The 26525-nt window shown below is 36.4% G+C and overlaps 1 protein-coding gene across 11 annotated transcripts in view; it reads right to left on the reverse strand.

The window, feature by feature from the left end:
- Nucleotides 1-26525, reverse strand: part of ABCC12 (ATP binding cassette subfamily C member 12) — a 192921-nt gene that overhangs the window by 11358 nt on the left and 155038 nt on the right. For 9 of the 11 annotated variants that reach the window (XM_085847594.1, XM_085847599.1, XM_085847593.1 and 6 more), the window contains 6 exons: nt 11477-11703; nt 11249-11386; nt 10966-11152; nt 7214-7303; nt 3896-4085; nt 3625-3784 (listed from right to left, as the gene is read on the reverse strand). In XM_085847594.1, the coding sequence (XP_085703720.1) occupies nt 3625-3784; nt 3896-4085; nt 7214-7303; nt 10966-11152; nt 11249-11386; nt 11477-11703 (992 nt within the window). Of the gene's footprint in view, nt 1-3624; nt 3792-3895; nt 4086-7213; nt 7304-10965; nt 11153-11248; nt 11387-11476; nt 11704-26525 lie in introns of those variants that run through there. The other 2 variants (XM_085847604.1, XM_085847603.1) reach the window with 2 other exon arrangements.

Consider the following 26525-nt stretch of genomic DNA (forward strand, 5'->3'; position numbering starts at 1 on the left):
GGGAGTTAGAGTGGGGACAGGAACGGATGGAAACAGCATCCTGGTTGCCATGGCAACCACTTTAGATGACGAACGTATGTTGCGACACAACGGCTCCACAGTCTGTACCGATGTACCAAATATGAAACCTGAAAGTTGAAAACTTTGGGAGTTAGAGTGTGGACAGGAACGGATGGAAACAGCATCCTGGTTGCCATGGCAACCACTTTAGATGACGAACGTATGTCGCGACACACCGCCTCCACAGCCTGTACCTATGTACCAAATATGAAACGTGAAAGTTGAAAACTTTGGGAGTTAGAGTGGGGACAGGAACGGATGGAAACAGCATCCTGGTTGCCATGGCAACCACTTTAGATAACGAACGTATGTTGCGACACAACGGCTCCACAGTCTGTACCGATGTACCAAATATGAAACCTGAAAGTTGAAAACTTTGGGAGTTAGAGTGCGGACAGGAACGGATGGACAGACAGACAGACAGAGACGGACGGACGACCGGTATCACATAATACGCCCGATATATATATATATATATATATATATATATATATATATATATATATATATATATATATATATATATATATATATATATATATATATATATATATATATCGGACAAATAAAAAAGTGTGGTAGATAAAAACATTAGAAAGGAAACTAGAGGGGGAGCACTCGGGAGAGTGCAAAACCTTCGCTGCCAATACTGCTGGGTCACTTAAGTGAACCTTGTCTTATTCATTACAGTGCTGACAGAGTTATAGTTCTTTTCTCCAACATTTTTTTTTTGGGGGGGGGGGGGGTGATTGGAAATCACTTAAAACATGTAGAAATGCAAAAAAAAAAAAAAAATCGAAATTTTGTTGAAAAAAAAGTTGCAAAAATTTTTTTTTTCTCGAACCATACCTAACCCCCCCCCCCACCAAGTTTCGTCGAAATCCGTCGAGGAGTTTTTTCCATAATACTGTTCACAAACAAACAAAAAAAACAAACAGAAAGGGGTGAAAACAGTAACTTCCGATCTTCGATGGCGGTGGTTAAAAATAACTTGCATTAAAAAATTTAACATTTTCACGCTCATGCCGGGGTATCGCTATAGTTCTCTGTTATTCGAACCGGCGAGCCAATGAGAAGAAAAATTAAGAGGAGGGTGAGAGAGTGAGGGGGGGGGGGGAGGGGTGGGGGAATGGAGGAGGTGTGAACTCGGGGACCTGGGAACTCGGAAGGAGGTGGACTTGGCCAGGGTGAATGAGGGGAGAAACGATTGGGGTTGGGGATGGGGGATGGTGGTGAACTGTCAAACAAACCGACTAAGTTTGCAGGTTCACAGATAAACGATTGTGGTATGTCGTCTTGATGAGCTCACAGCAAGAGCCAAACCATGGTTGATGTCTCCACTGTCATTTATTTGTGAACTTTAAATCTTTGGGATTGAACAGGCTGAGAAAGTTGGTTCCACAAGAAGGAGAAGAGAAAAAGGAATGAGTGGAGGTGAAAAGTGATTCTGGATTTTGGGAGTTTTACCAGAGGTGGGTTACTGGCAGATCATATATACATAGAGAGAGAGAGAGAGAGAGAGAGAGAGAGAGAGAGAGAGAGAGAGAGAGAGAGAGAGAGAGAGAGAGAGAGAGAGAGAGAGAGAGAGAGAGAGAGAGAGAGAGAGACAGAGACAGAGACAGAGACAGAGACAGAGACAGAGACAGAGACAGAGAGAGAGAGAGAGAGAGAGAGAGAGAGAGAGAGAGAGAGAGAGAGAGAGAGAGAGAGAGAGAGAGAGAGAGAGACCATCAGAGACCATCAGAGACCATCGCCATGTCTCCGATGTAAAAGTGAATGGCTCAAAAGCTTCAATGTGGGAGATTCCAATGATTTTGAAGACCTTTATTTCCATGATATTAAGCTGAACAAGGTGTGATGCAGGGGTGTCAGCCCAGAGTGGGAGCAGTATTCCATCAAGCTGTGGCTGAAGGCTTTGTAGGTGGATAAGAGTTCAGCAGTGCCACAGAAGGACTTTGTATGATTGAAAGACGGAGGATGCCCATTTGGCGGCTGGCTTTGGAGGCCAACTTTGAAATGTGGTTTGCCCAAGAAAGATCATGACTGATAGTGAGACCCAGGAGTTTGAATGACTGAACTTCCTTAAGAGGATTGTTAAAGAAGAAGATAGGAGGGGTTGCCAGATGGTCCTTTCGGAGAGTGAGATTGTGAGAATTTTCAGTATTGAAAGAAACGTTCCAAGTGTTTAATTAAACAGCTCGTGTTTCTGTCATGTTGTGAAGAGAGGAAAGAGGCTGCAGCCTGCCTGTCTGAAGGCTGAGGGATGTCATGGCAGAGGGTGGAGTCATCAGCAAATAGATGAAGAGGATTTTCCATGTAGGGTGGCTATAGGTAGAGAGGAACTAAGTAAAAATCAGACGGGGCATGGAACACTGGTTTGGGGCACTCCAGGCTTGACAGGGAGAGGAGATAAAAGGATTCCGTTGAGAGCCACTCGCTGGCTACGAGGGGAGAGGAAGTCAGCAAGCCATTAAACTAAGTGGTCTAGAGAGATGTCCCTGATCTCATGTATAACATTGAGGGCCTCGACGACGATGGTAAACTTCCAGATTTGTTTTTTCTACAACCTTCAAAATCTTTATTTTATTTCAATTGTATTATATACTTGAACATTGAAGAACACAAATCGCCTTCTGGCACTTTCAAAACCTTTCTGTTTAGCAGTACTTGGACAAAATATTGCAGCATTTTACATCATCCTGATCAATCAAATTTGTTTCTCGAAGACCACGCCCATGTCGTTGTTTCCCAGATAGTGTGGGGTAATGTGTTCTATTAACCCTCCAGTTACCTCCACCACCAAAGGTGAAGGAGGTTACGTTTTCACCCCTTTCTGTCTGTTTGTTTGTCTGTTAGTGTGCAGGATATCTCAAAAAGTTGCGCACAGATCCGTATGAAATTTTGTGGAAAATAAAAGGACAAACTGATTAGATTTTGGTGAAGATCTGGATCTGGATCCGACTACTATAATTTTTCAAGTGATTATTCACCATTGAGAACTTGGGCTAAAAATGATATCTAGCACGATTTCTCAAAAAGTTGTGGGGCGGATTCGGACGAAACTTGGTGGACAGGTTGCGTGTGTCGCAAGGACGAATTGATTCGATTTTGGTGAAGATCCGAATCCGGATCTGGAAACGAGAATTATTTTATTTTTAAAGTGATTCTTCACCATTGAGAGATAGGGCCAAGAACGATATAGTACTGTGTCGCACGATATTTTAAAAATGAATTGGGCCCGATATGTTCTTGTGGATCAGGTATTACGTGGCGGAGATATGTGCTCTACCGAGTGCCCTTCTAGTTTATGTAATGTGGTGATGTTGGCCGAGAAGTTGTTTCACTGAAGGGGGGGATGTAAAGAAAGGGAGTGAATTATAAACAAGTTGCTCAAAAGGCAATGTATAATGTTAACCAGCAACTCAAGCAAGCAACCGAACAAATTCGTTATTTTTAAAAAAAAAATATCTGATTCGTGAATGTGAGCAAATGTGGCTGGCGTAGTAAAATGACCCACTTTGGAATAATGATGGTTGTAATCTCAATTTATGCAAGAAACCACACCTGATGGTGCCCACGAAAAGAACAGGGTCTTGTGGGATGACTGAAATGCAAGATCGTAGCGCTCTCAACTCCACGTTATTTGTCTCAATTTTGTCGATCACGATGGATCCTTCACAGGGATCGACGAGTCTGAACAAGGCGGTTCCCAATGACGTTTTACCTGTTCACTCAGAATGTGACACGGTAAGCAGGTCTTGTTAAAAATTTTCACTTAAAGGGTGTAATATAGTAAATGTAAATTTGAGAACAATTGTATTGTAATACTGCCTACCTGCTCCAGTTCTTCCGACAATTCCAACTTTCTCTTTCGGTTCAATGGTCAAATTTAGGGATTTCAGTACGCGTGGGCTCTCCTTGCGGTATCGCATCGAGTAGTTCAAGAATGTTATTTTTCCTTCAGTTGGCCAGGATTGTGGCAGGGCAACAGTCTCAGTCTGTGCTTCGTCTTCTTCTTCACACCTCTGAAATACAGCATTGACGTGACAATAATCCATCCTCACTTGCAATCATATAAACAAAGCTCATCTTATGAATTCATGTCGTCTTGTTGAAAGCTCACTTTTCATGGTGTTTCAATGGAACTTAATGAGGTGGTTAACTTTGAGATCACCTTAAACGGGTAATTTGGCCAGGGTAATGACCCAAAGGCTCATTCTTTACAAATACAATTCTGTGATCCTCCATGCGTATAAGTCGGTACAAACAGATGGGAAAGCAAATGCAAGTTTTCAAAATGGCTGTTGATAAAAAAAATCTCAAAAACATTTGCATGAGCAAAAGCTGTTTGACAATACGAACATTTTTGAAAGAATATAAAAAGCAGCATTCATTTTGTGTTAATTCTACGAGGAAAGAGACAGTCCTTAAGGATGGGAGGAAGAGGAAGCAGGATTGGAGCACGTCTGAATAGAGCCGCTGTAAAACACACAAACAAACTAGAACGGCACTTGTAGAGTGCATCGTCTCGTCTCGCGCGTTGTTACCTGAACATGCAACTATTATGGCCCATATACCCGTATCATCGATGCAACCTGGTATGTCACATAATTTCTTGGCATGGGTTACGAACGTCATAAATTTAATTCTTCACTCACATCGGGTCATAGATCAGATAGAAGTTTCAGATTTTTTCGATAAACATTCCAATTCAACCAATTATGGCTAGAATGCCACTTCACTGATGATGTCATCGTGATCACCCTAAATACCCCACAGAGAGTTGAAGGCATTTGCCAAGTTTCAATTTTTCTCATTGAGTGGTTTCAGAGAAAATGATGTCCAAGTATTTTCCTTTAATCCAATGTGGCTGCCGCACCGTGTGACCGATGACGTTATCTATATAAAATGGAACAAGTGAATGTGATTATGGATGTATACACAGTGCCGATAGAAAGTCTACATCGCCTTTCAAAATTTTCACCTTTTGTTTCCTTATAACCTGGAATTAAATTGCATTAAATAAGACTTTTCCACCTTTACTTACACATCGTAACCCACAACTTCCAAATGAAAAACAAATTCTACAAATTTCAGAAAATTCACGAAATGTACAAAACTAGAATACCTTGGTTGGATAAGTGTCCACCCCCCTTTATAATAGCAATCGTAAATTAGCTCAGGTGTAACCAATCACCTTCAAAATCACAAACCAAGTTAATTGGCCTCCACCTGTGTTAAATTGTCGATATTCTGATTATTTCAGAATAAAATCAGCTGTTCCTGGAGGTTTCCTTTACTGGATAGTGCATTTCACAGCAAAGACTCAACCATGAGAACCAAGGAGCTTTCAAAAGACCTCCGGGATAAAGTTGTGGAAAGGCACATATCAGGTTGTGGGTATAAAACTATTTCAAAGGCCTTAAATTTCCTTTGGAGCACAGTCAAGACAATCATTAAGAAGTGGAAGGCGTATGGTACCACCAAGACCCTGCCTAGATCAGGCCGTCCCTCCAAACTGGATGACCAAGCAAGGAGGAGACTGATCAGAGAGGCCACCAAGAGGCCAATGGCAATTTTGGAAGAACTACAGGGCTTTATGGCAAAGAATGGTTGCTGTGTGCATGTGATAACAATAACCCAAGCAATCCACAAGTCTGGCCTGTATGCTAGAGTAGCAAGAAGGAAGCCATGACTCAAAAAAGCCCACCTTGAGTCCCATTTGAGGGATGCAAAAAACCACTCCAGAGATTCTGAAGCCATGTGGCAAAAAGTTTTGTGGTCTGATAAAACTGAGATGGAACTTTTTGGCCTTAATGCAAAACGTTAACGTTTGTCGCAAACCCAACACAGCACATCACCCAAAGAACACCATCCTCACTGTGAAACATGGCGGTGGCAGAATCATGAAATGGTGATGTTTCTCATCAGCAGGGACTGAGACACATGTCAGGAGAGAAGGGAGAATGGATGGAGCAAAATACAGAAAATCCTTCGAGGAAAACCTGCTGTCCTCTGCAAGAAAGCTGAAATTGGGACAAAAGTTCACCTTTCAGCATGACGACAACCCGAAGCACACATCCAAAGCTACACTGGAGTGGCTAAGGAACAAAAAAGATAAATGTGCTTGAGTGGCCCAGTCAGAGCCCCGGCCTAAATACAATCGAAAATCTGTGGCAAGACTTGAAGATTGCTGTCCATCAACGGTCCCCACACAACTTGACTGAGCTTGAACAGTTTTGCACAGAAGAATAGGCAAATATTACCCAATCAAGGTGTGGCAAGGTTGGTGAAGAAATATCCCAACAGACACAGCTGTAATTGCTGTCAAAGGTGCTCCCATCAAGTATTAACTCAGAGGGGTGGACACCAGCTTTGTGTTTTTAATTAATTTTCTGTAATTGGTAAAAATTTGTTTTTCACTTGGAAGTTGTGGGTAACGATGTGTAAATAAAGGTGGAAATAGTCTGATTTAAAGCTACTTAATTCCAGCCTCTAAGTCTAAGGCAAGGAAAGGTGAAAATTTTGAAAGAGGTGTTGACTTTCTAATCTATATGCACTGTATATCCACTCTTTACCAACTGGTGGGACAACTGACCCGAAGACCCAAAGGACCCAAAAGACCATGAGGACCCAAAAGACCTTGAGGACCCAAAAGACCCAGATGACCCAAAAGACCCAAAACATCCAGAATACCACGAAGACTCGCCAGTCCCCAAAGACCCAGGTGACCCAAGAGTCCCCGAAGACCCAGATGACCCAAAAGTCCCCAAGGGCCCAAAAGGCCCAAAAGTTCCTGAGGACACAGAAGAATTAAAGGGTGTAATATAGTAAATATATATATATTTTGTGAGAAGGTGAAGATTGAGGTCTGGGTTTAGTGAAAGGCAAGCTAATGCTCAAGCAGTACAGCAGGAGGGTATATAACAAGGCTGTGAAGACCAATGAAAATTTGGTACATTGGACCAACAGGTCCACCAGTTAGATTAAAAAAAATTGACTTTGTTGTACCACACATTTGTTGCGCTGGTACATGACTGTATTAAATTTATGGCACCTTTAAACATTAGGCAGATTATAATTATCAGACTTGCAAGAGTACAGTCAGTACATTGTAGTAAACAGCAGGTCATATAATAGGTAAATAACGTACCTCAATATAATCTGTTATTCGCTCCACAGAGGTAAAACGAGCTTCAGTTTCCGTGCCCATCCTGACACAGAACTGTAACATTCCTGTTAACTGGAGCAAAAAAACATTCATCATTTATAGAGTAAATGTACAAAGCAAGGACATGGGAATAAACAGAGAAATAATGTGTTTACCTGTTTCAGTCTTTAATGTTTGTCTATCTTCTTAAGCACACAAAAACAGCTGATTTTATTCACTTGTACAATCACATTATCTCCTCCCCAGTTCTCTCCCTTTATCTGGCTCACCTCTGTTTTTTTTTTAGCTCCCTACTTTCAATCATTGTGTCAGACCTGAACTATGAAACGATTAATTGATGAAACAAAGGTCATATCGGTCTTTCAAATCACGTGAAGCAGTAATGCAAGAGAGGAAGCTTCGTGGAGAGAAATAGAGGATATTAGGAAGGACATTGGGATGGCATGGAAGATGGGTCGAATCGCTCATAAGCTGTGTCACGTCGCTAAGATCATAAAAGGCTTCAACTTTAACACCCGGTTGGTCAAAAGATGAAGAATGCTCAAAACAGTTTGAGTTATGGACATTGAAGATGCCAAGTGACATCATTTTGCAAGAAGGTGAAGATTGAGGTTTGTCACTCGTTTTGACTCTTGAGAAGTTATTGTGCTTGCTCAATCTCTTCTGACAATAAGTCTCTGTCATTGTCAAAAGTCGACATCAGTAAGAAGCTCTGCTTTGAATTGTAGTTGGAACCCCAATTCCTACCCCGTGCCTTTGATAGCATTTCCGAATTTGTAATTAAGCTCTATGACAAACAAGTAAAGGGCAGGGGTGTCTCCCAGGTGGACTCTGGCTAGAATCTCGAAAAGTTTGACAGGCGGTGGGAGGAACAAATGAGTGTAAGTGAGCGGTGAGTATGGATTTTAGGAGTTTCACCATAGTGGGGTTACTGGCAGACTGCATGTGCTCTGCAGTAACATGAGGGGTGAAGTCGGGGGATTACAGAGCATGAAAAGCACAGAGGGTACCAGGCCAGAAGCTACAAATGTGGATCTGCAATGGGGCCAGCAGCATAGTGCAGTGGCCTTGGGAGCCACCTGCCACCCCCAAATCCAATGCTCATAGCAGCAGAGTTGAGAACATGGGACTTATGAAATGACGTAATCCACTCCAGAATGCTCAGCATGCAGGCGCAACCCCCCCCCCCTCACAGTAACAGGGGTCATCAGAGCAGCCAAACGTTGTATATTGTGCATGCAAGATAAGGATTGTTACCTGCAATGTCTCACAAAACTTCTAAAAGACACAAAAAATCCTTGGAAACATACCTGCGAGAAAGGGCTGTGCCTCTGCACAATGAAAGAGTTGGAGAATTTTCTAAACTTGGCCAAAAATCTGATATATTGCAGCTCCCCGTACTGCAAACTCCTTTGGCCGCATGGATCGGTGGAAGGCCCGAAGGTTTGTAGAGGGGCGCGTTTTACCCAAACCTTCGACCATCGCTGCCACTGAGTGGACTATGAATCTTGCGGGATTACATTGTGTGGTGATTTGTTTGTGATTTTTTTAATGGCAGGTTTGGTGATTTATTTAATGGAGTCTGCAATCAGAAAGATGATGCAGTCATTCCCAACATTAAGGCAGACTTCCCAGAGGTAGACATCGTATCTGGTTTGGTTGCTTCTTAACACTGATGGGAGGACATATATGGGGCTTGTGAATGTCCAGGGTAAGTTTTAAATGATAATATTTAGTATTAATCATGTATGGGAAAAATGTGGGGGGGGGGGGAGATAAGAGCTGCATGTGCCATTCTATTGATAATATAAGTGTGTGTGTGTGTGTGTGTGTGTGTATATGTGTGTGTGTGTGTATGTGTGCTTGTGTATGTGTGTGTGTGTGTGTGTATGTGTGCGTGTGTGTGTGAGTGTGCCTGTGTGTGTGTGTGGGTGTGTGTGTCTGTGTGTGTGTGTGTGTGTGTGTGTGTGTGTGTGTGTGTGTGTGTGTTATTTCCACTACTGTCGCTCAATTGCACAAACAGGAAATGGGAGGAACTCGATACCTCTCATCCACTGATATTTCTGGTATTTGCTATTATTTCCGTGAGTCCATCTTTCTTTCCCTGTGGCATCAAAGTCTACCTCCTTTCATGGATCACTGACTTCCTCGACTCTCGTAGTCAGTGCATGGCTCTTAATGAGATCCTTTCATATCCTCTTCCAGTCAAAGCTGGAATGGACAAAGTGTTCTGAGTCCCATTCTATTCCTAATGTTTATCAACAACCTTTCTAACACTGGAAAATCCACTTTATCTCTTTGCTGATGACTCCACCGTCTGCCGTAACCTTCCTCATCCTTCAGATCGGCAGGCAGCAACCTCTCCACTCTCTTTAGACCTTGATAGAATCACGAGATCGTCCAACACTTGGAATATGTATCTCAACCCTGACAAATGATATACTCGTACTGTCTCTCTGAAAGAACCATCCGGCAAATCCTCCCACCTGCTTCCTAAACAAACCACTTGAAGAAGTTAAGTCATTCAAACTTTTGGGCCTCATCATCAGCCATGGCCTTTCTTGGGCAAACCGTACATCCAAGTTTTTTGTTGGCCTCCAAGGACAGCTGTTGACTGAGCACCATCCATGTTGCTTGGCAAAAAAAAAACATTTCTTTGGAAAATATGAAATTTGATCAACTTACAAGGAATTCATCTGCAGTTCGATGGAGTACTGCTCTCCCCTTTGGGCTCATGCTCCTGCCTCAAACCGGGTACTTCTCGATGCTGTGAAAACCAAGGCCCTCAAAATCATTGATATCTCCCATGACGAAGCCGTCTCTGGATGTGCTGCTCTTACATTACAGATCGGTTGAAGGCATCTCTGTCTTCCACCACATCCTTTTTGGTCTTGCACTCTCTGCACATTCCTTGGGGTTTCTGCAGGATGCACACTATTTGCCAGTAACTCACTTCTGGTAAAACTCCAAAAATCCAGGCTCACTACTCACCTCCACTCATTTGTTCCTCTTTTCGCACCTGTGCAACCAACTTCTTCATTCTTTTTAATCCCCATTCTTCCCTTCAAGGCTTCAAAAGACTGCCATTCACCACCCCCTCAGATCATCCCCAACCATACTCATGATCTTTTCCACCCTTGTTAACCAACCCCAAAGCCCACCTCTTCCATTCCACATTATTATTCTTGTTTCATCCCTGCTTTCCCCTTCCTCTTCTTGCTGTGTTTGAGCTTGTATCCAGCTTGTTCACCCAATGTGTGCTCCCCCACCTCACCTTGGTTGGGGAGGGGGGGGGGGGTGGACGATTAAGGCTTGGTAAAGGCATGAGTGATGGGGAGGGAGTAAGTGAATTGAAAGGGGAAATGAGAAATTGTGGGGAAGGTACGCACGTGCGTGCAGTTTTGCAAAGGTATCCCACGGCTTAGTCGAAGCACCCTTCTAAGTGCCGACTTGCCCCAACCACCTGTATTCATCAATCCTGCATACTTTTCTATTTTTTTAAATTTTTTAATTCTCACTGTTTGATCTTCCTGCAATTTGTGAAACATGTAAAAGTAAAAACGGACAGCTGTGTGAGAAAACTAAGCATATTCTCTATTGTCTTTGCATTTGCTTCCCTCTGATTGCTACTTTCACACTTTTTATTCAAACAAAGATTGACTCTATCTGCATGAGTTTGCTTCATTAAGAGATGTTAAGGAATGTCATGATGGAGATGTTGAGCAGCTAATTACCCTCATGGCATAGGAGAGGGCCAGACCAGATTGTGAAGGGTCAATCAATCCGTTGTTGAGCACAACAAAAAGAGCAACAATGAAGGTGATCACTGTGCAAAGGAGGTCAAGGCGGATGGCAAGCCAGCGCATCCCACTTTGGAAGAGCAGGTACATGGACCCATTGATGTCTGTCAAGAACTGATGCCTGTACACAACAACAAAGAGCCATCGGCGTTATTAAATACACAGGGGCAGAAAGTGGGAAAATGTCTTGCGTGTCTCAGGATAAAAAGTGCATTACCTTTCAACAAACTCATCTGCTTTATTGTACGCATGGATCACACCCAGTCCTTGAATCGTCGTCGTGATGTGGGAAAACAGTGGTGACCGTGTGATATTTTCCAGCTGCTTTAGTTCTCGAATCGCAACCCGGAAGAGTCTGGAAAAAAAAAATCCTGGTTTCCTGAAAATGTATTCCATGATGATGCACGAACTCAACAGCAATATAAACATCCAGTCATTCGATTACTTCGTGATAATGAGGAAGATGATGGCGAGTACAAAAACGACAGCCAGGAACGGTGGGAAGATTATGGCAAGTGTAGCAAGGGTGAATAGCATGAGAAATAGTTGAAGTAGGAAGTTGTCAGCATGGAAAGGCAGTTGCACGTCCACCTCGTCGAGATCTTTGGAAAAACGATTGACAATACGGCCTACAGGCTCAGAGTCAAAAAACATCATTGGACTTCGGAGGACCTGTGGTGAGCAGAGAGAAAGTCGGTTGTTTTGCAATGGATTCTCTATGTTTAAGAATATTACACAGAATTTGTCAGATTGAACTTGACATAACTTTGTCGTATTATATTCTGACATGTTTGTGGCGATCCAAAGTTCCAGACGCAAGGAGCAGAACACATTTTGAAAGTGGGAGAAAGGAAGAGGCAATAAATGATTGTAAAATAAGTCGGTGTGTGTGGGTCGTGACCAGGTATAATGGAATGTACTTGGTGCTGACTGGCGAAGGGACGATATCATTGCAGGTGTGGACCAGTATTGCTGCAAGTGCAGGAAGTCATGTGCCATGTGGCTTGTCTTGTATTTCCAAGTGTTATATTGAGCGGGGGATTTTTGGGAATGTTCGTGAGCTGTGTATATTAATGGAAAGGCAGAGAGATGGAAGGAGGTTGGGAATGTAGGGAGAGGGTGGGTGGGATTGGGAGTCAAGAGAAGAGGTAATTACCATTACCTGCTTTGCTTTGCTGTGTACATTATCATGATAGTATTCCAAAAACTCAAGTTACGACTCTGCCATTGCATCCATTTGGACCATACTCTGTGCAGAGTGTTGGTGCTGCCTAAGCAGTCTCCTTGGCTATTGTGTACAATCCTGGACAGATCGCCACTCGGACACAACATACCAGCAAGCTGGTACTCATTTTGCCGACCTCTGAAGGATGATAGGCAGAGTCAACCCCACCTGATATTAATTCAACAGCCAAGGAGGATTTGAACTCCGGATCCTAGGATCCCAAGTCCACCACCCGAACCATTAAGCCAACACCAGGCACTACTCTGCCCATATCACAAAATATCACAGGCATGATAGTCAGGGGTGGGGTGGGTTGGGGTGGTGGGAGGGGGCGTCAAAAAAGAAGAGACAAAGTTACGAAGTGAGTCCTGGAATGGTAAGATGAACTTTCCCTGCATGACCAATCATCACATTGCGAAGATGTGCCCCTTTGGATGCCTAGTTTGGTGTCATTTACGAGGTGCGCCAAGAATACTATGAGTAGATGATAAATGGAGTTTCTGGGATGCCCATTAAAATGAATGGGGAAAAGGGAAAAACTTTCTTGTATTCATTTTTCTGCAATCTTCCTTCTTTAAGGTTAAACAGTTGTCGGAATGTTTAAAGTTTATTGTTTCCTTGATTATATTTTTCTTTATTCCCTTGAGCTTCTTATCACACCTTTCAATGTTATTATTATCAGTAGGGTAAGAATACTGATTCTGGCTCACTTTTCCCCATGTAAATGAATGGGGGATTTTCAGCGATTTATATTTTTTTTCCCTAAAAATAAATCCCTTTTTATCCCAAGGTATATTTATTTGTCTCCCCTTTTAACCTGGAGGTTGAACCTCATTGAATTGAACACCTGGGGTTGAACAGCTCACTCATTGAACCTATAAAGATTTGTTCATTCTCAAATTCCTTCAATAGTTTAATTTTCTTTGCACAATAATCCCCATCTAAAATATTGACAAACAAAACATTTGAATCTTTATATTTTTTAAGATACCCCATTTGTGCCATTACGAAATGATAAACTTCTCTTAATGCTCTCATCTGACCACCTCCTGAGCCACATATCATTTTGAGATTATAGTAAATTGTTTTTTCATTGTTCAATTGATAACCATCAAAGTTTTCAGTCCATTCAAGGATATTCATTTTTTTCTTTACATCCTCTAACTTACTAGTTTTTAAATTAATTCGCTTATTTGTTTTATTTACCTTTGTTTTAGTTATTTTTTCAATAAGACTTATTTGATATTTTTCACATTCATTATGTTTTCCATTTATATACCAAGACTGAGATTTTCTCCACTCTTTAGTTTGATTAATACTTGGTTTAACCATATATATATTGTGAAAAAGGCAAGTGTAGCCCTTAAAAACCCTAACCCATCTTCCCATCGTTAAAACATAATCTATTTTATACACTCTATCATACAATATCCATATGGAACACAATCTATTCCATTATCTAAAATAAATCTCTTATCATCAAAGGCTCCTAATGCCTTTTTATTTACTTCTTCACTATATATGTTATGTTTATAACTTCTTATTGTATTCATTTTCCTATATTCTTCTTTCTTATTCATCAAACAATTATAATAATTTCTAAAAGTTATTGATTTCTTTATTACATATTTCTTTATTCCCTTTAACCTCTTATCAATCTGTTCACCATACTTATAAGCATATGCCTTTGCTCTCAATCCAATAAACTCACTCATTACTTTTCCACCCAACTCATCCTTAAACTTACCAATAACCTTTTCATTCTTTTTGGAAAATAACTCACTCTTCTTGCTGAAATTACTTGTATCATATACTCCAATATTTTTCTTCATATCTTCATAAACATCATCAGTTTTTATATCTAGGATAAAACTATCAGTATCCATATACAACAATGAAACATTTTCACCATACTCTTTCTTTAAGTCATTATACAAATAATCATACATCAATATCTTTGATAAATCAAGAACTGCTGTTCCAATATAAATTGGTTTATCCATTACAATACTTTCCTTTTTCATATGAATTGCAGAAAAGTTCTCTGAAAAAACCTCTTCTCTCTCAAAACTTGGTTTATTTATCAATCTCGAAGCTTCTTTCCAAGATGTTGCGAATCTAATGTTTTGCCTGTTTCTAACATTTTCCATAGTCTTTCCAAATACAGCATTATTCATTAATTTATAAAAGTCCCCTTCAAATTTTACTTTTGTATTTGCTCTCATATCTGTATTGAATTGAATATACTTTTTCACCCAAGGACTTTGTTTAAATTTTAAAACTCTATGAATTTTAGCTACTCTCAATCCTTCTCTCAAAAACTGTTTTAAGCTTCTCTGATGCAAAACATATCCCTCTTTATCATAGAATGTTGTTAATAACTTTTCTGTTGATTTACCTTTAATATTAAAACTTTTATGATAATCACTGAACCATTCTTTCTTTGGAGTTTCTTTCTCACATGCAAAAGGAAGATCTTTATGCTTATTATGAAGATCACTCGGGTACCTCAAATCAACTTCAAAATAATAACCTTCTTCTTCGTCATTCAATTCCTCTTGAGAAGAAATAACAATATTCATCAAAGCCTTTTCATAATCCTTTTCTTCCACCCACTCTAATTTACCATAAGGCAGAGATTGAGACATTGCCCATCCATACAAATTATTAGCATCAAAATACATCAAATAATTACTATCTTTTTCACTATCATAATTTGGGAGATATTTATTATTTGCTTTCGCATATCTTTTTGAACATACTTGTGATATTCCACCTCTCTTGGACTTCTCAATCATCAAAAGCATATCAACATCACTGATTAAATCTATATCTTGTTTTGTCATTTTCAACATTGCACTCCAAGCTAAACCAGGAGCTGTGAAATAGTGGGCAGGGTCTAATCCATAACAATTTTTATTATGACAGAGTGTTCTAAAAGCCTCAAACACATCAGCTAACAATAAAACATCTGTTTTTAGATATAAATCGTGATATTCTCCAAGGTTCTTTATCTTAAATATTTTCCATATTTCTTGTGCGTGTTTATATTCCTTATCACTTATCTCTTCTTCATAAAGGTTATTATAGAAACTTTCTTTTGAAGGAAGTTGTGTTTCTTTAAATCTCATAAATGAATCCACATAATCATAAGGATAAATTCCCTTACTTGTAAGAATTTTCTCTTTACTTTGAATTTCATTCCTTGTTTGAATTTCCTCTCTCGTAAGAATTCCTTCTTTAATCAGAATTTCATCTTTAATCTGAATTTCCTCTTTAGTTCGAATTTTCTTTATAATTAGAATTTCATCTTCAGTTAGAATTTCTTCATTAATTATAGTTTCCTCTTTACTTTGAATTCTCTCTTTAATCTGAATTTCCTCTTGAGTGAGAATTTCCTCTTTTGGAAAGAATGAATTAAGATTTGGAAAAGAGTCCGTGGAGCTTAGATTTGATGCGAGGTAGGCTAGTGGTGTTCCCATAAACTTGTAAGAATCTAAAAACCTAATACGAGTTAAAGGTTTTGTGAATATCATTTTTGAAAATGAAATATACTTTTGACTTGTGTTTGTTATGGCAGAAATATTCCCTGGTGTTTTTGAAAGTTCATTTATAAATAGATGTGTATCATAGTTGGCGCTGTTGTGAAGAAAGACTGGAATAAAAGAAGGTAATTTATAATTAAGATTACAACAGGAATGAGCGGGACCTCTATATTTACCAGTAAGATGACAATGGTCTCTAACTTTAGACTCCTTAATTTCCCCCTCACAAATATGGCAGATATTGTTCATTCTAAATTCTAATTTTTCTTCTTTGGTTAATTTCATCGGTTCATTTGTTTCTTTCATTAATTTAGTGAGTCTTATACAATCCTTTTCTAATCGTTTTACAAACTCTTGTGAAGCATTTTTTCCACGATAATGTTCAAGTTTGTTATACTTTTCTCCAACAGATGATTTGATATAATAACAGAAACCACAAGGAATATGTTTTTGATATTTATTTGTATATGGTTCTTTTGGATTAGGAGAAGCAGTATTTATCTTTTTAAGGATACATTCAAAATCAGCGTATATCACAAATGGGTGCATGATAGATTTATTATAATCTTCAAAATAAATCTTTTCACCAGGTTTAGGCATTGTAATTACAGCTGATTTATGATTACTACAATATTTTGAATGTTGTTCTAATCGTTCTTTTGTATGAAATGAATTAAGACATCGCTTACAAGGATATATTTTGTTTGCTGTTCTGAATACCTGAGAAGAGATTAATCTTGATAAATTATTGATGTATGTGTAATGTGAATTCTTTCCAACACTAAAATATAAAAGGTCAATGTGTGTTTCTTCATTTTTATAGTTGTTTGAAATTTTTAATATTTGAACTTTGTTTGTATCCGTTAATCCATATACATTAATAGAAAGATTATTCTTTTTCTCAAATTTAGGAATATCTGTTAGTGGCATTGGGAATTTAAAATCTTTAATGTCCAAGGTATTCTCATATTTCATATATTGTTTTACTCTTTCTGAATTACATTTTGGTGGATGTAAGTGAGCAAGAACAGACCAGAGAAAACATTTATTATCATTGCTCTTAATATTAACAACTGCCTTCTTTAGTTTTATTTCTTTTGGTAATTCAATATAAGAAGAAGCTTTAAGAGGGTTTGATTTTAGAATGTGTATATCTAAAAAGATGATTTTTTTAATATTGAATCCACTTCCTACCACTGTATTATCAACATCCTCCTCTTGTCTTGATAGTTCTTCATAAACCCCACTATTCAAAAAATCTTGAAATGATGTTATAAAATGAAGATCTGTTCTCATATAAGGAGTTTGTTCTTCATCTTGTCGTTTCATATTCATTTTCACTCCCATATAAAACTTTAAAGTTTTTATTTCTTTTAATGTCTTTTTAATAAATTTTTCAACATCGGGTTTCACTATTTCAATTGATTCAGCTATTGATGATGGACCGGGTTCTCCAAATTGAAAAATCCTTATTTTTATATGCCCTTTAAATGCCCCATCAGTGTTTTCAATATAATAGTCTCCCTTTACTTTAAACTCATTTTTCTTGTGTTTTTGTGATTGAAGATGTTGATTATAACTACTCTTCAAAACATCCTTTGAACAGATATCACAATGTTTTCTTTCCAACTCAAGAGGAGATATTTGATGAAATAGATTAAATGTGTGTTTGTTGGTTCGGAGGTGTTTTCTATAATGTTTATATTCGTGATTACAAACATCGCAGTACGTTGTATTCACCATATTTATGGAATAAAACTTTGCTTAAACTAAAATTTTCTTGATGAAAATTTCGTTTAATTTATAGGTGAATCTGTGCTTAAAAACATTTTATCCTCCAACTTTTTCACTTAATAAATACAATGTTTCAAGACACAAAAGACAAGTTTCAATCAATCTCTTCATCTGTTAAAGATACTGAGAAATATGTCAAGGATGTAAAATTGAACAAAGATAAATATAACAACTATTGGATAAAAACTATTATGGTAAATAATATGAGTTCTTCAATTTCCTTCAGTGGAAGGGCTTTTAGTATACCTGGTAGAACATCAATTAAAGTATCTCTAACAAAAGTTTCTCCTCTCCTTCTAGTAATATATTCAAAACTAGAAAAAGCAATGAAACAAGAAAAAGTATCAAAGAACAAAAACCTTATGGATGAAGCTTTAGAAAGAAAAGATAAGACCATCTGTAATATGCAAGGAGAAATTTGTATTTTTTTCAACAACCTTAAAGATGTAAATCCTGATGAAATAAAGGATGTTAATATATCAGGTGAAATGACATTTCGTTCAATAGTAGTTAACGATAATTTTAAAATTACCTTTAATATAAAAAATGTTCTCGTTGAATCTGATAATGAAAAAAAGTATATCGATATCGATGGTAATATACAACTGAAAGTATAGATGAATTTCAGTTTAAGTAAAGTTTTACTTTATAAATATGCTAGACTTTCCTGATTCTCCATATGACAAATTTGAGAATTGTCCTGCATGTGAAAGTCAGGGATTAAACACAGAGTCAAAAGCCTATAAACAATGTATATTCTGTGATTATCTTCTAATTAATGATAATAAAAAATATAAAAAGGAAAATAATTCTTTTAGATTTACACCAAAAATGAATTACTTTACAAGATTGATTAGAGAAATGAATGTAAAGTATGAGGATGATAACACACCTTTCCTTACAAGGGAAGAAACTGAACGTATAAGAGAAATGTTCAAAGGATTGTTGTTGTATATTATTCATGGATGTAATTTTCAGGGAAATATCAACACAAGATATTGTATAAATAAAATAATGGATTATCTTGAAATTAAACCTGAACTTAGGATAAAATATAGAGTTTCTAAAAAAGCCAATAATAAATTAAATAACCTGTTTTTCAAATATATAAATGAATGATTTTTTACCTATTTGGGAAAATAAGATAAAATTTAACAACCATAAAAATCTCCCAAATTCATTAAGATGTCTCATAGTTGGTTCAAGTGGATGTGGAAAAACCTGCTTACTTTTAAAAATGCTCCTCACTCCCAACTTTTTAGATTATGATAATTTAATAATTTTCACAAAGTCAAGTTTTCAACCAGAGTATCAACTACTCTCACAAGGTTTTAATGCTGGTCTTCAAAAAGAAGATATAATAGGTTTATTTAAACGTCAAAAAAACCTAAATGATTATAACATTGAAGATATAATTCAACTATTTTGTGATACACAGAGATGTAAAAAGAAATCAAATCTTATAACTTGTATTCTTAGTGATAATACGGATGATATACCGTCTCCCCAAGATTTGGATAAATCAAAAAAGAACCTCGTTATCTTTGATGATTGTGTTAATGAGAGAAACCAAACGGTAATGGACAGCTACTACACAAGAGGGAGACATTCTTCTTGTAATTGTATTTATCTTAGTCAATCGTACTTTCAACTTCCTCGTCGTTCCATCAGAAACAATGCTAATACTTTTATTTTATTCAAGTTAAATTCAATAGATATCAATAATTTTTGGAGAGATAATTGTTCTACATTATGTAGTAAAAAGAAATTTGAGGATTATATGAAGCACACGACTGAAAAATATAAATATATTGTTGTGAAACAAGATGAGATATTAAGGGATATATTTTTTGTTTTATAAACAACTACATATATAAATGACAACTATTATTATAAATCTTGTGGGTAAATCTGCTTCTGGAAAAAACTTTCATAAATCAAGGTTCTTGTGTAGTACAAATGAGAATATTGTAAATTTACTTAAAAAACACCCCGTGATACGCATTGTATCAACAACAACTAGAGCAATAAGACCTGGAGAAGTAAAAGGTGAAGATTATCACTATATTTCAGTGGAGGAACATATGCGATTGAGGAATGAAGGACAAATATTTGAGGAGGTTTCTCTTGGTACAACAAAATATTCACATTGTAAGAGTGAGTTAAAGAAACTAAAATCTGGTGGTGTTGGGATATTAGAAACTAATCCAGAAGGAACGAGACAAATTATTAAATATCTGAGCGGAGTGAAGATTTTATCATTCGGTTTTGATGTTGATGAAGAAACTCAACACAAACGTATGAAAAGCAGAGATGCAAGGATTAGTGAAGAAGAAATTACAACTCGCATTAATGTTAATAAAGAATTTGATGAAATATTTAAAGAAAAGGATTTATTTGAACACATCTACTTGAATGATGAAGAAAAGGAAAATTTCCCTGTTGATCTTTACAATTCATTAAATGATATTTTACAATAAATAAATGGATACAAAAGAAAGAGCAAGAAGATTTAAGGAACATCAAGAGTTGGTTTCAAAAGTTGTAAAACAACAGGAAGACATAAAGAAGAAACGCAGACAGAAACTAACGGGCGAAGAAGCATTTGAAAAAAACAAGAGAAATTTTTTAAACCACTTTTAAAAACTTCCCAAGAAAAAATGAAAGATGTTTCCACAGTTCCCACAGTAGAATATACTCCTAGAAAGCTTCAAATGTTAAAAGATTTCAGTCAAATGACGGAGGAAGAATTAGAGCATTTAGGAGAATTAGAATATGATGATGAAGGTTTATTTCAACAACTGAAAGAGATTAATCAACCCCTGATTATATTGTGAATGCTGTTCAAAACAATGAATATTCAGCGGATTCAAAAACCAAAGCAGGACTCATTCCAACAGAACAACCAGCAATATTTCATCTTGTTCAAGAAAAGGTATTGATATTTAATGATGAATTAAGGTTCTTAAGTTCTGCTCAACCCCCTGTTAAACTAACTCCGAGATTAATGTTTCTTCTCACAAAAGATGGAAGACAAGGTTCAACTGTGAGGGATGAATCAAAGTATATTGATAAACCATTGGATATGGAAAATAATGATGATAGAGTATATATTGATTTGCTGAACACTCTAAATTATAAGGTTATTCTTTCTGGTAAAAGTAGGAAGAATGTGAAGGAGAAACACATTATTCAGGCTTTAAGTATCCTTGGTTCAGGTATTAGTTTTCTTCCAAATGACCCATCGCAATTAGTTAATAGACTGTTATTGTTGTTCGGCAGTAAGAAGGCTGGAAATAACAATTGTTTTAATGAAGCATCAGCCATTTTAGACCAGTTGATGAACATGAAAATAATTAATAAATCTCAATATAAAGACATTTTATCTCATATTAAATAAGATGAGAAGCACAATCCTGAGTTTTAATTTCACAACAAGCGACCACACATCTTCATTCCCATACCCACTACAACTTGACACAACAAAAGAATATGAGGCATCTTTATTGTCCATGGAGACTTATAATACCTTATTTAATATAACCGAGAAAAATGACAAGTTTAGTTATAATCCGGGAAGTGGATACAAAACGATAACAGTCTCACCCGGAGCATACGAGATTTCTCAAATATCTTCCGAAATTGCTCGTCTTATGAAAGAACAGGGTGATGAACCAAAAAATATTGTTATAAACATTCAAAAACATACTTCAAAATCAACGATTAAAGTTAAAAATAACTACAAGGTTGATTTCACAATTGATAATTCATTTAGAGAGTTATTAGGTTTCTCCTCAAAAAGATTGAAACGAATGGGACGTTTTACAGTGATAATGTCATTCAAATATCCTCAGGAATAAATTCGGTGTTAATTCACTGTGATTTGATTGATGGTGCTTATAATGATGGATTAAAAACAAATACAATATTTTCATTCAGTGCATACTCAACCCCAATTGGTTATAAATTCAATATGGAGCCTAAAAATTTGGTTTATCTACCTGTGTCAGGAAAAACCATACACAGAGTAAATTTTAGGATAACCGACCAAGATAATCGTGTGATCTCTTTTAATGGAGAAGTTATATCCATCAGAATTCACCTACGTGAAGTTTTTCAATAAATAAATACGATGGTTATTGTGAGGAAGCACGAGTTGGGAAAATATAAAATAATTACAGGGGATGGGATGTTCCTTTCCCCGTACTACAAGGGTGAAGGTATGTATCTTGGTAGAGGATACTATAAACCTAAGAGACAAAGGGGTGTCGGACATCAATTTAGAGGAGATGGGATAATTGATACTCTCATGGGTATTGGTTCAACTATTCTTAAACATAAAGACCTAATTGGTTCAACTGCTTCTGCTGTGGGAAATGTAGCAGGTGCTGTAAAGAGTATAAAAGATGCTCAGAAAGAATCTCATAAATTACAAGCAATAAAAGAAATTAAGAAAGGTAAAACTCAGTTGTCCCCCAAGAACGACAGAAAATAATTCAAATACTTGGATCAGGGTTTCAAAAGTTTTAACATCTTTTTTCCTAAATAAATACAAGTATGGAAGCAATTGATAGTATCTATGATTTGGATGATACTATTATTATCTCAAACTCCACTAAAAAAGAAGATTACTTCAAGGTAAATGCAATAACTGGAACAGACTGGAATACAAATGGTACAAAAAGTTTTGAAATAAATAATCAACAAACCTATTTGAATCTCTCCGAAAGTTTCTTGTTGTGTAAATTTAAATTCACTAAGGCTGGGAATAACACAAACGCTACACTTGTAAATGATTTCTTCTGGAAAATGTTTGATAGTGTGCGATTGTATATTGGAACACAAGAAGTTGAAGCGGTTGATTATGTCTCTGCTGTATCTGAAATGATGAAATTTACACTCTATACATTCAGTGATAGAATGGGAAAGGGGTCTGTCGAAGGTTTTATTCCTGATATGTCAACGGGAACAAACACAGACCCTGGATATATTCAAAGGAAAGGAATGTATAATGATGATACAAAAGCAGAAAATAGTTTTACTGTGGCAGTTCCTCTTAAAGGTATATTTGGATTTTGTGATTATGATAAAGTTCTGTATGGTCTTAAAATTAGATTTCAACTACAAAGGAATGATAATGAAAATAGATTGCTTTTTGGTGTTGGTAATGCTTTTAGTGATCAGAATAAATTTGTAATTGAGGAGATGAGTTGGTATATCAGTGAATATACTCCTAATCTTAAAACAGAAGAGATGTTGAATCGAAGACTTAACTCAAAAAAACCACTCAGTGTATCATACCTCAAAAGAAGATGTCAACACGTTAAACTCAATCAAACTACTTACACGTGGAATTTGGGTGTTCTGGAAGGAAAGCCACGATATCTGTGGATGATTTTTAAAAAGCCAGATGGTGATACTGCGACTGATAAGAATAATGCATTGAGTGATAATGCTAAGGTGAAACAACTTCGCGTTTCTCTAGACGGAACATTTTATCCACGAGATAGATTGGAAATTAATTGGGAAAAAAATGATTTTGCTGAAGCATACAAGTCTTACCAAAAGGTGTGTGAAAGTAATGGAAATAAAGAACCTATTTTAGATATGACAGCATTTAAAAGTTTGTATACAATCTATACGTTTGACCTGAGCGCTCAAAAAGAAACTATAAAGTCTAATCGAGTGGATACTTCCCTATACATTGAAAGAGGAGAGAGTGAAGAAGTTGATACATATTGTTTGCTTTTGGAAGAAACAGAATTGCAGATTAATACAGATAATGGTGTGATGATTAGTCTCACATAATTTTTTGTTAAATAAATGAGTGGCAAAGTACCAACTGGGGTATATGTTAATCAAATCAATCTTCATAAACTATCATCTTGTGTTCAAAATCAAAAGCCTTGTACGATTAACGTTAATACAATTCAGAGAAAAGGAGCAGTAAGAATTGATGTTTTGCTCACAAGAGAACAGGTTAAAATCTTGAATGACACTGGCTCACTTAAAATTAAAATGACAAAACCAATGTTGAAAAAATATTCAATAAGAGAGACGAGTGGAGGATTTCTCCCATTTCTAATTCCTTTATTTGCTGGTTTAAGTGCGGTTGGAGCATTGACGGGTGGTATTTCAACAGCGGTCAAAACTGCCAACGAAAGGAAGGCTCAACTCCAGGCTCAAAAAGAATTGGAAAGACATAACAAAGAGTTGGAGAAACAAATTAGTGGAAGTGGTGTAATTGTAGATTTTGCTGAAAAACTTGAAGGTCTGCCTGATAAAGCGAGATTGTTAGTTGGAGATATGCTTTCTTCTATAGCACAAGCAGGTGTAAAATTAACGAAAAGAGGTAATGGATTATATCTTTCTAATAAATAAATGAGCATTGATGAGTGGTTGAAAGAATTTGGAAAGAATACAACATCAAATTTACAACTTGTCAAATATTGTAAGAAATTAAAAATTCATAATGTGGTTATTTGTATGAGAGATGAATTAACAAATGTGTCGAAACATACAAAGAATATTATTATGAACTTAGAAGATAATGATGGGAACGGTTCTCATTGGGTTTGTATTTTTAATAGTCAAGACAAATATTATTTTGATAGTTTTGGTCTTCCACCACCTGTTGAAGTCATAAAATTCTTACAGAATGGTGTTTATCAAACATTTCAAGTCCAAGAATTAAATTCCAAGTGTTGTGGTCAATTATGTCTATATGTGTTATTTCAACTCAACAAAAATAAAAAATTTTATGATATTATTTTTAATCTAATATAAATGACTTATGTTGGTAAAGATGGTTCTATCTTTGGTGTATCTCAAGAACTGGATATTGATTTATCAAATTATTACACAAAGGCACAGGCTGAACGATATAAATATAATATAAACAAAAATATTAACATGAAAAATGCTTATAAATTAAAAAATTATCCAAGCCCGACTGACGCGAATGACTTGGTGAGATTAAGCGATTTATCACAATATATATACTTAAATAAAACGGCTGTGTATTCTAAAGATACAGAAGTGTTGATATTATCTCCAGGTCATACAGAATTCACAGTTCGAATTAAAATAAATTTTTATAAAGAAGGGCGTATCGTTTGTATGAGAATAGAACAATGGGGGTATGATATGAATGATTTAGGGTATAATTGGTCATTTAAAATTAACCTCGAAGACCTGGAACAATTAAATCAGTCTCGTAAGGAAGAATATTATCCACTTGGTATCGAGAATGAGTTTTGTGGAGCCACGATTAGTAAACAACAAATAAAAGAATTTAATAAGGGTAAATATAATAATGGTTTTGCCCTTGTTTATCTCATGAAAACAGAAAAAACAGGATTATATATAATAAGTAAGGAAATACAAAATGATTTAACTATGGGAAGATGGGGAGGTGTTTCGTGCCATAATATTATTCTAACATATATTTCTAATACATAAATGACAGCAAGAAGGCTTCAAGAAAATTATCATTTCTGTGTTCAAGCATACCTTCAAGAAAAGGGTATTCGGTATTTTAATAAATATGTTCTACAACATAAGAATGAGGTATTTTCAATAAAAGATTGGCATTATGCTGATGTTGATAAACCAACAACTTTAGATTTAATTAGAATGTTAAATAATGAAAAAATTATAAGGTTAAGAAAAGGTAAGGCTCTTTTAGAAATTCAAAAGAAATTTTATTGGTATCCTGTTGTAAAAAATTATTTTGGATACAGGAATAACAAGAAATCCTGATGAATATATGTATAATATTCTATGGGGTGTAAACGATTCAAGTATAGTAAGGGATGAGGAAGGAGTTGAAGAAGAGAGGGAAGAGGAGGAAAAGGAGGAGGAGGAGAGAGAGAAGGAGGAAAGAGAGAAGAGAGAGAGGGAGGAAAGAGAGAGAATGAATAAATATCAAAATATGGAAACCAGTGAGATTCAAAAAAGAATAGAGGTATTAAAGAAATTAACTTATCTCACCAGGGAGGAATACAAAGAATTAAAAAGTCTATTTGCAATACTTTCGACAAGACTATCGACATCGAGAAGACATGTATTTTAATTCAAGTTTTTTCTTAAATAAATGGAGGAGAGAGTGAAGGCATTTCTAAGGATTCTTTATGTTTTAAAAATTAAGATTCAAATGTGCATGTTGGAAACTAAAAAGGTTTTTGCACTCTGCAGAAATTTTTCTCATAAATAAATGAGTTATTGTCTCAAATGTAAAAAGAAAACTAATACTAAAAATATTTCATATATTAAAAGTAAAAATAACAGGGTTATACAAAAAGGTATATGTTCGGTGTGTGGTTCAAAAAAAATCAATTTATCTCCAAACACAAACTCGGAGGAGATATACAAAAGTTTTTATCAGGAAGTAAATTTACAACTACTGGAATACCAGGGGAATTACATCTTCCAGGGTATTCTTTCTGTGGTCCAGGCACAAACTTGGATAAAAGATTAGATGAGGCAGACAATCCTAAATCCTGGAGTAAACCAATCAATAGAGTTGATGAAGTGTGCATGAGACACGATATTGATTATGGGAATACCACAACGTTGGAAGAAAAGCATGAAGCCGATAGAGAAATGTTATATAATTTGTCTCTGATACAAAATCCAACCTTGAGAGAAAAAGTTGATAGGTTCATCGTGAAGAAGATGATTAGTGCTAAATTGAAACTTGGACTTGGAAATTCAAAAAACTTATAGGCTCTAATGATGCCATTAAGACTGAAGAGCAATTAGCTGATGAATTACATAAACCAATATTCACAAAGTTTCAGAGAAGGAAAGTTTATTCCAAGGAAGTTGATTATATCTGGTCTGCTGATTTGATTGAACTCAATAATGATAAGGGGTACAAGTATGCTTTAACCGTTATTGATTTGAGGAGTAGATATGCGTGGGTTGTC

Source organism: Eptatretus burgeri, chromosome 11 (genome assembly GCF_056783735.1).
Source record: "Eptatretus burgeri isolate ZD-2024b chromosome 11, Ebu_testis_v1, whole genome shotgun sequence".
NCBI classification, from domain to species: Eukaryota; Metazoa; Chordata; class Myxini; order Myxiniformes; family Myxinidae; genus Eptatretus; species Eptatretus burgeri.